General features: G+C 37.5%; 1 protein-coding gene across 2 annotated transcripts in view; it reads right to left on the bottom strand.

The window, feature by feature from the left end:
* DIAPH3 (diaphanous related formin 3) overlaps nt 1–12,801 on the bottom strand; it is a 558,347-nt gene that overhangs the window by 178,776 nt on the left and 366,770 nt on the right. For both annotated transcript variants that reach the window (XM_036299517.1, XM_036299518.1), the window contains one exon: nt 12,621–12,785. In XM_036299517.1, coding sequence (XP_036155410.1) covers nt 12,621–12,785 — 165 coding nt within the window. The remainder of the gene's footprint in view (nt 1–12,620; nt 12,786–12,801) is intronic.

Below are 12,801 nucleotides of genomic sequence, written 5' to 3'. Positions count from 1 at the left end.
TGTACTTCCAGACTCTTCATCTGGAAAATTCACAGCCATCAGTTTTCATAATATCTTTCATTCATTCTTTTGAGCTTATCCTTCTGAGACTTTCATTATACAAGTGGTGGGTCTTCCCATCTCATACTCTATGTTTCTTAACAAATCTATTACACTGTCAATTGTGTTGTCTCCCTGGACTGCATTCTGAACAATTTCTTTAGATCTATTGTTCAAGTCACCATTTTATTTTCTTTGGTTGAGTATAATCATTGTTTAATTTCAAGTATCGTGCTTTCATTTCCTTAAGTTCTATTAGGTTCTTTGTCAAACATGCTTAGTCATCTTTGGTGGTCTCTTGTTTATCTATCTCTCTTTAATTTCATCTGTTAAACATTTCAAATCTTATTCCATATCTGGAGTCATGTGGGTTTCAATCTATTGTTTTGCTTTGTTTTTTTTGTCTTGGTCATTTCACCATTCAGCCCCTTGTTTCTCTGTATATTTGTTGCTTGGGGTTAAGTGCTATTATTTGATTAAACGTAATTTTTGAAAATCTTGAGAACCTAAATTGTAATTGCCTCCTGCATAAAGCTTTGAATTTGCTTCTGAAAGTAATCAAGGGTCATTTCTAACCTGGATAAGTTTAGTTTCCTTTTGTCTCACATTTGTCTTATCAGTGTTCTCACCCTCTTCTTGATGTTGGCATCCCAGGGCAAACCTGGCTTTCTCCTTTGTGTACCTATGCCCAACAATCAAGTCTCAGCTCTGTTCTTTCTCTCTTAAACCCAGTCTGCCCTCGGAATTTCCCTGACCTTCTCACAAGACAGTCATGCTTTAAATAGTTTGTTGTACTATTACAGGATGGATCTTTAAAAGAGTCCCTATCACCATAGCATGTTAAGCAGTCCTAAAAGGGTGCTCTCTTGAAAGTCAGCCAACATGTAGATCTTTAATGCTTAAACACTTTTGTACAATGAGGCAGTTCTGTGCACTATATGTTTTCCTGGGTGTCTTATATGTGTTTTAGGATCCAAAAGTAAACAGTTTAACATTGGACAGACATATAAGATCAGTCCTGGACAAGCACTGAAAAAAAGTTTGCTAAACTGACAATCAAGAATGTCTTAAAAAATACAGTAAGTATGATATTTCACTACTTTCAGATATTTTTAAAAATCTATATGAGCTAATCACTGCATATTAGAAAGTATACTATTTAGGAGGAGGAAAGCTGGAGACATGTTATCTTTGTTTGAATCTTCACTGGGTACAAAATACCTGTGTGATTGTGTCTCAGTTTCTTCTTCTGTAAAATGGACAAAATAGTATCTATTTTATGAGGATATTATAAGAATTAAGTGAATTAATACAGGTAAATGACTTACAGAACTGCTGACACATAGTAAGCCCCGTAAAAATGTTAACAATTATTATTTTAAATGCTATTATATTATTACTAATTTATATGCTTTTCATTATTACTATGATATCATTAATCAAGTTTCTTAAACATATAATTATTTATTGGGAAATACATCAAGGAAAGCCACTTTCTAGCATGCACCAATCATACATATGTCTATTATATTGGGGAATTGCCGATTTTCATAGTTACTATAAGAATATCAACGTTTTCCATTCCAAGATGTTGGAATACAGTTTTACACTGATTTAATAAAGTAGTACTGTTGTAAAAGCATTCACCCAATACTGCCAGATTAATTGGCAGGGAAGGTACAGAGGTGAATTAAATATGGAAGGCAAGATGTACTCTTGACCTCAAGTCTAGCTACATACCTCTAAAGATTTAATTTACATATATCTATAGAAGCATTGTTTAGGATACTTTTAAATCTAATATTCTTTGTGAAATTTTCTTCTAAAAAAGAGAATTAGTTTAGTTTCCTGTGTTCACTTCCCCCAAAGTATTGCTTGCACTTAAAATTAAACATTCCTGATAAATTAACTGGAAACATTGCCCAATAATACAATTAATGGTTGTTTTATTTTCCCCAAAAAGTTTAAAATATAAAAAATTAAGTGTGTACATTGCCCTCCCTAAAATAAACAAAAACATAATAGTCTATATTTCAAATATGCCTACTTGAAGAGTACAGTAGTTTACTTTATAACACAGTAATAAAATATAAAAATGAAAGTATTTCCATTGATACTGACTTTTTGATCATACATCATTTCTATCACTGGGTCTTAGCCTACTTAAACAGCAACTATCCTACTCAACATTTTTTAACATATGATAATATCCTGTATATTTCTATAACTTAGAAATCTAGTGCATTGTATAAAAATGTTGATAGCTTATAAATGTCTTTTTAAAAAATATATATATATTTTATTGATTTTTTACAGAGAGAAAGGGAGAAGGATAGAGAGTTAGAAACATCGATGAGAGAGAAACATCGATCAGCTGCCTCATGCACACTTCCTACTGGGGATGTGCCCACAACCAAGGTACATGCCCTTAACCAGAATCGAACCTGGGACCCTTGAGTCCGCAGGCTGACGCTCCATCCACTGAGCCAAACAGGCCAGGGCTATAAATGTCTTCTTGTTCAGAGACATATTTCTTTAAACATTAATGGATAGTTAAGCTATGTAAGCCAGGAATCTCTTTAGTACAGTTTTCACTAAACTCAAAAATCTTTTCTTCTTGCCCAAGTTTTCAATGTTGTCTCTTGTCTCTAAAATAATATTACAAAGCAAATTTAAATCCACACGCTTTCCAGATGGATGGATGTTAGGTAATATGAAGATACTGGCTAATTTTCTCAAAGTAAACAGCTACGTTAGAATCCAACACATTCCCACTAAATGCTTTGTTAGGAGTTGTCTTCTCCTTAATAAGAGACAATGCTCAACCATATTAATGCTTTCTAAAAATTCCTGATGACAACATTTTTAGGAAAAAATAGAAAATAGTTTTTATAAACTTTAAAAATGTATGCCTGTATTCTTATACATATCCCTATACTGCAACATGAAAAATATATTTTTAAATAATTAATACCAGTCAAAAAAATCTTTAAAAAAATAAAAAAATATGAGATCCACTCATCTGTTTTCCATTAAAAGTATTTTCTTTTGTAACTAAATATAAAATTTCTCTCCACGTGATAAAATTGGATTATAAACAATAGAAAATAAGTTTATTCTTAGAAACCCCTATTTGCAATAATAAGAAGGTAGAGACTTAAGAAATCTAGATGACATATAAATTAATCAAATTAATCTCTCTTGTATTGCCAAATTCAATAAAAAAATGCTATCAGTGAGAATTGGAGAACACGATATACTATACACTGGCACAAACAATTCATCATCTTAACATTCAATACAAGGAGCTATAAGTTAAACATTTGATGACCGTGAAACTTATGAAAATGGAATACAACCCTTTAAGAATGCCCCAAAGGATGTACAGATGCTGATGCTTAAACAACATGACAAGCCTTAAAACAACAGTGTTTCCTTTCTCTTTCTCCCTCCCACTCTTCCCCCGCACCCCGCCCCCCTCATTTGCAATGTGGAAATGAAGGCCAGTATATCTCATATGCAAAGAACATGCCGTTTTATTCATTCTTGCTTGTGGCATCTAAGTTTAGTGTTATTTTCTCAATAACATGGATTAATCTACTTATGATTATGCATTAGTTATTCAGTTGAATTCTCTTTGGTATCAATCATTGTCCTCATTATTGTATTAGAATAATACAGTTTTACCTTTTCCTATATCATTTCAGGGAACAAACAAAATACTTAAAATGTAAAAGGAAAATACAAATTATCAGTCATTTAGTAATATTGAACCCGTCAGTCAAATGCATCTATTATCTCATTGAGCAATGTATAGCAAATATATGTCTTATCACTAAAGAGAAAAATTAAGCCAATTAGTCTAGGTATGTTTTTCTTGTGACAAGTCTAAAGAATAAAGATTAGAAGAACCTAGCAATTAATTTTCAAGGCTGCATATATTCACCACCAGGCATTGATCAATTCCTTAAATAAACAGATACCAAAGATCAGAAGAAAAAAGATCCTATATTTAGAATATGTATTTTGTTCTAGTTTGGAGCTTTGTACCTCCAAGTATGATCTCAGAATAACAATGAAGACAACTTCAAAGTCATAAGCTCACTAGAATAAGCAAGGATAGAAAATATGTTCTATTATCCTATCTAATAATGACAGAATATGCTAATTGACACTCACGCCATGGCAAAGATGGCAGCGCCCACAGCCAATAAGGAGGGAATATGCTAATTGACTGACCCACCCTCAAAGATGGTGGCACCAACAGCCAATAAGGAGGGAATATGCTAATTGACTGCCACGCCCTCAGAGATGGCAGAGCCCACAACCACAAGATGTCAGTGCCCAGTCTCCTCAGACCTGCCAGGGAGGCAGGCACATGGCAAGGACGGGCCCGCATCCAGGTGGGCCCAGCTGCTCCACGAAACTACCTCCGGAGTACCCCAGTCCCCTCAGCTGCCCAGAGTCGGCCCAAAGCGCAGGCAAGCCTTGGCTGGCAGCTACCCAGCTGCCCAGGGCTGCCCGAGGCACAGGTAACCAGGGCTGACTGCCAGCTTAGACATCCCCCAAGGGCTACCAGACTGTGAGAGGGTGCAGGCTGGGCTGGGGGACCCCCACAAGTGCACGGATTTCGTGCACCGGACCTCTAGTAATTACATAAGTTGACTCAACATCCAACCACAGCACTTTTACATAATTTTCTTTTCTCTGATAGCATACGAGTCAATCTACAAGAACTAAGGAATACACAGAAAATGCTAGTGCTTTGGAGTTCCTGTTATTCGCCTAGTTGGTCTAAATAGTAGTCCTTAAAAATTACATTTAGAATTGACAAGCATCAAATTTCTACATTAAAATGATTTGGAAAAATGAGTTTTGTTCTGGCTGTCCTCTTTATAAAAAAACAACAACAAAAAACCTAAAAATATCCCCTCACTGAATAAATTCATTTTTGTTTAGCAAATCACCACTTTAGTTTGAATATTCAGAAGAAGAATAAATTGTATTTGATCAGCACACAAGATTAAATGAGTTATAATTGATTTTACATTTGTTCACTACACAGTGTTATTTCAATTGTATGAACCAAAAATCAACTTAAAGTTTGCAAATATCATGAACAACAAATCTAACTAGATAAAACATAACTCTAACGATTTCAGAGAAGTAACCTAAAGACAGAACTACTGATTACAAATAGGTAGCTATTTATTTAACTCAAAGTATTCTATAGGGAAGCATAAAATTAAAAAAAGTAAAACATACTTTAAATATTTCCTCGTTACAATGAACTAGAGGCCAGATGCACAAAATTCATGCAAGAGTAGGCCTTCCTTTCGCTCGCTGCCGGGACCAGGGCTTCCCTCGCAGCCCCAGCTTTGTCTGGAAGGTCATCCAGAAGGACGTCTGGTCTAATTAGCATATTATGCTTTTATTATTATAGACTAGAGGCCTGGTGCATGAAAATTCATTCACTGGAGGAGGAGGGGGGGGCTCAGCCTGGCCTGCCCCCTCTCACAGTCTGGGAGCCCTCGGGGGGGGAGGCGACCCAGCAATCAGGGGAAGGCAACTCCCTATCATACATCTGCTGCTGCTACTGCCGGCAGCACAAGCCTCGGCCAGCCCTGGTTACCTGAGCCTTGGGGCAGCCTGGGTGGCTGGGCAGCTGCCATCTGAGGCTTGCCTGCACTTCAAGCAGGCCCTGGGCGGATGGGGGGATGAGGGGACTGGGGGACTCTGGAGGCAGGGCTTGCCATGCACCTGCCTCCCTGGTGGGGCTGAGGGGACTGGGCACCGCCATGTGTGGCTGCGGGTGCCGACATCTTTGAGGGAAGGGCAGTCAATTAGCATATTCCTTCCTTATTGGCTGTGGGCGCTGCCATTTTTGCCATGGCGTGAGGGTCAATTAGCATATTCCCTATAGATAGGATTGGGAAAGGTGAAAATCACTATACTTCTATTTTGTGTAGGGAGCTAATTTCGAGAGTATCCTATATAATAAAAGCCTAATATGCTAAGTGCCCAGTCGACTGGTCGGCTGTTTGACCAATCAAAACATAATATGCTAATGACATGCTAAGGCCACTTAACCACTCGCTATGACTGCACTGACCACCAGAGGGCAGACGCTCCATCCGGTAGGTTAACTTGCTGGTGGGGTCCGACTGAGTTGGGCTGGACATGCCCTGGAGCCCTCCCACAGTCCTTCCCCGGCTGGCCAACCTCCCACATTCCTCCCTGGCCCCGATTGTGCACCGGTGGGGTCACTCGGCCTGGTCTGCACCTTTTTGCAATCCGGAACCCTTCAGGGGATGTCAGAAAGACATTCAGTCCAATCCCGCAGGCCAGGCCGAGGGGGACCCCCACTGGTGCACGAATTCGTACACTGGGCCTCTAGTATGTACATATCATTTGATCTTCAAAATGTAACATTCCTAAGAAACACATGCTGTTTTTAAGAGGAAACTGAGGCAGAGCAAGGTAAAGTAACTTGTCCCCAGTCATATCACCCAGGGTGCTCTGATGCCAGAGCCTGTTCCCTCAGCCACTGCTGTCTATCCAATAATGAGGTAGAGAGTAACACATCACTACCAAAAACAAAGAGGATGAGGCTTCTTGTTGGAATTCATAAGTCACTTAAGATAGGAAGAAATCAGAATTCTTTATCATTACACATAGTTCAGATGGAGGCATATATGTGGGAATCACAGGGAGGGACAGATTGGACTTCTTGAACTAGAAAGTAACTGCAAAGATTTTAGCACTTTTATATATGTAAACCTAGGGGGCAAAAAAGAAAAAAAAGACAATATAAGGCTCCCAGTTTGTATGTATAACAGTAATCCCTCTTAAGCAGGGATTACTTTCTGTTGCTATTGAAAACCTAAACCTAAAGTGGGGTACCAGATATACAGGGTCTTAGAAACTATAAAGATGTCTTATAATCCTTTTTAGTATTTTTTAAACAGAAAAGTTTCATGTGCTCAGGGGGAAAAAAGCTACATGAACTAGAAAGTCTGACTTCTTTCGTGTAATCACATCAATTCTATTTGGGGATGTATGCAATTAAAAACTCTGAGGGTCTACATAGCAGTTACATGTCTAATTAAAACAGAAAAATGGTATATTTTTAATGTATATAATTTGGTAGAGAAACTGTTTTCAAACATGTTATCTAAAGGGGACAGATAACAAAGGAGTCCTAAGAGGTGAAAGCATGCGTAAGTATTTCTCTAAAATGAGATCGTTAAGCAAAATAAATAAGGTGCCAGATGACATTTGCTTAAGGAGTTAAGAGTGCTGTTGCACTGTGTTAACAACTCTGGTTATAGCAAAAGAACTTTCAATGACAATAAAGGAAGCATCAGGACTAGAAACAAGAGTGTTAAAGAAGAAACCATGCAATTCAGGCCTATGTGTAGGAGCAGTTTAAGCAAAATTCTCTAACATGAATATGAATGGGAAAGAGGGGCCTGGACATCATTATGCTTCAAGGCCACAGTGATCAATGAAAGACACAAAATTAGGTTTATACTCAAAGGACAAACATCCACATGCTGTAGCTGTTGGATACAATAAAGAGAAGGGGTACCTAGCAAGATCCAACAAAAATTTCTGAGTGAGTTCAATTCACCCTGTAGAAGAATGATATCCCTATTAATAACAGGCACACTGGTAATGGCATGTAATAATGAGTCTAAACCCAGTCACAAGTTGAAAATGATTATTATTGTTATGCAACATTGTACAACTAATGGCATGAACTTTATTTGGTGAAGCTGGATGCCTGGTAGGTCACACGTTTACGCAGCGTATACAGTGAGGTGAAGTATTTCAACCTATTACCTCCAATTGAACTTTATGCTTCACATGAGTCCTAAAGGAAAAAGAATCTATTACAGAATGATGCCGACTCTTTAGCCCTCACCTTAACCCTCACTTCCGCCATTAACTGGCCTCTAATTTTAAAAGAGGACATTTTAGGCTTTGAAATAAAAGCAGACTGGGAAGCATTCTTCTATTATGAATCCATCAATGTATACAGAAAGTTATTTTAAAAAAAAGAGTGAGGAAATAAAGTATGCCTTGTGCTGATTCCCTCTAGTAAGTTATAAAAAAACACTTTAAAAATCACATTTTTACTTACAAATGCTCTGAGCAGCAATGTATTATCAATGTTTAAAGGAAAAAATGCCCAAACTTTGCAGCCAGGCAGGCCTCCCCTAGCCTCCACCAATTCTGCAGGGGCTATGCAAACACACAGGTTCTCTGCCCTGCAATTAAGTTAACCTCAAGGGTAAATTCTGTACTTCTCATGAACTGCGTGAAGACCAAGTGAGAGACATGTAAAGCACTAGCACCAGCTCTAGCAAGAAGCAAACACTCAATCTCTAGCCACTGGTTTTGGTTTTGTCCTATTGAAGATGGTAGTAAAAAAGTGAAGTAAAATTACAATGTAAATTTATTTCCTATTGTTGAAAGTTGATCAATAGTTCTAAATAAAAATCATTCCCTATGATCATACTGCATAGAGTAGACTGTTGAAACAATGATGATGACAAATAAATTTCCAGTTGAGAAACCCAAAAAAGAAAATATACTTTTTGCCCATTATATTAATGTGGCTTTCCAGAAAGACCAACACATTAAAGTTCCAGATCTAATATTTTCACAGTGGCTCACTAAAGTTAACTTGGTTTACAAAGTTGAATAATATAAAATTAAGTAGCAACATACGACATCAGAGATTATGAAAATTTATTTATTTGTGAAAATTTTCTGTTAATATGGACACTGCGGTTTTTTAAAGACACAGTGTCTAAAATTCCAGCAGTATAACTGTATAAACCAAAAAGAAAGGAAGAATAAAATGGGTGAAAAACTGTACTTCCCTCCCAGTCTTCCTTATGCTTATTTTCATTCTAGAGAAAAATTTTTTCTCTAAATTATTCATTTAGATAAAAAATGTTTTAAAAAATATTTAGCTCTAATTTTTTAAATTTAGTACAGTATGTATAGGAGTGTGTACTGTCTGATAGCAGCTACTTCTAGGACCCTCTGAATTCTGAAATAGGAAAGTATAGTTGTCACTCAATTACCCTCTTTTTTTGAACCTTTGTTCATTCATACATTTATTTTCTCCCTCTGCCCACCACTTAATGACAGAAATGCCAAGTTACCCACAGAACACCAAAACCCTGTATTCCTACCAGTTTTCAGGATGACTGGAATTATACCTTGATTCAAATCCCAATTCCCACTACTTAAAATAAGGACTTGGTCTCCCTCCAAATGCAAATGTTCTTATTTGTAAAACAAAACACAAGCTATAGAACATAGGAGACAGTATGACATAGCATTTAAGAGCAGGGGATGTGGAGGAAGACTGCATGAGTTTAAATTCTAGTTCTGGCATTTTATACCTATGTCACACTGAGCTAGCTATGTTCTGTTTCTGTGCCTCAGTTTCTTCATTTGCCACAAAGAGATGGTAACAGTGAAGAGATGGATAATTATTATGAAGATTGGCTGAGATAATATATGTAAGTAAGACATATGGGAAAATGTCTGGCTCATAAAAATCCTATATAGTAAAAGCTTAAATGCTAAGTGTCCGGGTGACCGGTTGGCCATTCAACCAATCAAAGTGTAATATGCTAATGATATGCTAAGGCTGCTCAACCTCTGATGATAATGCTATGACGTGTACTGACCACCAGGGGGCAGACGCTCCAACTGATAGAGATGGGCGGACACTCCCTGGAGTGTCCTCCCCAGCTGGCCAACCTCCTGCGTCCCTCCCCAGCACCAATGGGTGGGTCCCTCAGCCTAGCCTGCATCCTCTCACAATCTGGGACCCCTCGGGGGGATGTTGGGCGGCTACTTTTGGCCAAGCCCACAGGCCAGGCCGAGGGACCCCACTGGTGCATGAATTTGTGCACCGGGCCTCTAATATATATATATATATATATATAATGGATATTATTTCATATATGCATTTCATAATTTTATACATAATTGTGTCAGGGATCTCCAAGATAAGGCTTGAGTTTGATCATTTTTTTGGAAGGATTCACAGAATTCAGAAACGCTGTTCTATCCACTGTTACAGTTTACAATACGCCAAAAGGATACAGATTAAAATCACACTGTCCTCTCCCTATGGAGTTTGATATTTATAGGAATGATGTGTGACAACACATGAAGCACATTGCCAACCAGGGCAGCTCACCCCAGCTTTGTTTTGAGTGTTTATTGGGGAGGACAGTCCAGTAGGTCTGCGCCTCCTGCATGAGTGACCTTAGCTACTCAGTCTCCAGTGCCCCATAGAAGACCATCTGATACATTGTGGCCCAGTGCCTCAGGTGAACAAAAACAGGTATTCACGTCCTCGCTAGTTTGGCTCAGTGGAAAGAGCTTCGGTTTGTAGTTGAAGGGTCCCAGGTTCAATTCTGGTCAACTGCATGTACCTTGGTTTCAGACTTGATCCCCAGCCCTGAATGGGGTAAGTGTGAAGGCAACCAATCGATGTGTCTCTCTCACATTGATGTTTCACTCTCTTTCCCTTTCACTCTCTCTGAAAATTAATGGAAAAATATCCTCAGGTGAGGATTAAAAACAAACAAAACAACTGAAAACAAACAAACAAAAACATATGGTATTCACCATAAATCACATTTTTAGCATAAACTATCTAGCTTGGTCCTAGGTACAAAGACCCCTTACCAGGTAGGACATCCCAAGGGCTTCAAGGTGACCTCCCAGGAGTCAGGCAAGGACTAGAGCAGTGGTTCTCAACCTTCCTAATGCCATGACCCTTTAATATAGTTCCTCATGTTGTGGTGACCCCCAACCATAAAATTATTTTCATTACTACTTCATAACTGTAATTTTGCTCCTGTTATGAATTGTAATGTAAATATCTGATATACAGGATGTATTTAGGTTACCCCTGTGAAAGGGTCGTTCGACCCACAAAGGGGTCACGACCCACAGGTTGAGAACCGCTGGACTATAGCTTTCGTTGGAATGCTCAGGGTTTGAGTACCTCAAGCTTACTGAGTTAACCCTTTACTCAATTTATTGATCAACTACCATGTGCCAAAAGCTATGATAAACATTTAACATATATTATCCTGTTTAATATTTAAACACCTTTTTTTTTTAATATATTTTATTGATTTTTTACAGAGAGGAAGGGAGAGAGATAGAGAGTTAGAAACATCGATGAGAGAGAAACATCGATCAGCTGCCTCCTGCACATCTCCTACTGGGGATGTGCCCGCAACCAAGGTACATGCCCTTGACCGGAATCGAACCTGGGACCTTTCAGTCCGCAAGCCGACGCTCTATCCACTGAGCCAAACCGGTTTTGGCTAAACACCCTTTTGAGAAAGAAATTGACATTCCCTTTTATAAATATGAAAACTGAGTCTCAGGAAGGTTAGTGTTCATAGTCACGTAACTAGTCCGCAACCCAAACCTAGCTCGTTCAGACTGCAAAGCCTTTGCTAATTCCACTAAGCCAATTTGCCTCATAAAACATTGTAAAAATTAGTATAATACAGCACACATATAGGCACATAATATGTTTAATAATCAAATTCCCTTCTGGTATGAAAAAATAATTTAATCACTTTGAATTTGTGGAGGAAGTAAATAAGAGCTAGAAGCAAAATGTATATTTAATGCAGACAGACTAGTTTTCCTTTAAAATATTTTTATTAAAAGGCTATCTAATCATAACCCAGTGATAATAACCAAATCCAATAAATTCAGTAATAAAGTTTTCCTGAGATTTAAAAAAAAGGACCTAATTCTTTAAATCCAGGTTTTTTTCTTTATACTTCAAGAACTTTTTAATCCCCACCAACATTTGCTGAAATACAGAAATGACTTACCTATCTATTAAGAATAACATATTTTTTCTTTGCAGAAATGTATCTCCAGTTCCCTAGGGAGGCAACAATGCCTTCTCATTTTAATATGTGTGGCTCTTTTCCCCCATCTAATCAGCTAATACTTTTCAAAAGATCTTTTTAATGCCTAAATGAAAGGATTGCACATCAAAGACCTGACCTCCCTATTAAAGTATCTAAAGAAAACCCTAGAATATAAAATCCATTCAAAAGCAAACTGCAGGTAGCTTATTGTACAATGCATTAAGAAAAGAAAAGGAGGGAAAAGCTTCATAAGAGCTGCAAGGAATTGGGTAAAATTATACCACAAAAATACAAATTGATCATAAGTATAAAGAAACAAATTCATAGCCAAAAACTTACTACAAAAGTGCTCTGTAATCAGCCAGGAGGGGAGTCTCTATGAAAAACTGCAGAATTTGTCACAGTTTTAATCAAAATTTCTGATTATAGTTTAATGTTGGGAAGGCCAAAAAGGGAACAAACCACACATTTTTTCAATAGATTTAAAATGTGAAATTTTAAAGCTAACTTTCAACATCAGAAAAGGTAGATTTTATTAGACAACAGGAGCGGAATGAAGTAATGAAGTAAACGTATTAATAGATGAAGTAGTATAGATACAAATACTTTTTAAAAAACAAATTAAAATTTTTATCATACCATGAATGTGGCTCTGAAGTTATTTAAGTCAGTCAAAAAGTCTTCCACAGACACCTTCTTCACATCAACAGCATAGTATTCCATTATGCTCTGGTATAGCTTTTCCATGTTTTCATGTAACTTTGAAAGATTCTCATACTGTTCCTTTGTACTGATAACAAAGCTGTATATTATAGTTAAA

Source organism: Myotis myotis, unplaced genomic scaffold, assembly GCF_014108235.1.
Source record: "Myotis myotis isolate mMyoMyo1 unplaced genomic scaffold, mMyoMyo1.p scaffold_m19_p_3, whole genome shotgun sequence".
Taxonomy (NCBI): Eukaryota; Metazoa; Chordata; class Mammalia; order Chiroptera; family Vespertilionidae; genus Myotis; species Myotis myotis.
Note: the sequence above shows the minus strand (reverse complement) of the source record. Positions and strands in the feature narration are given on the sequence as shown.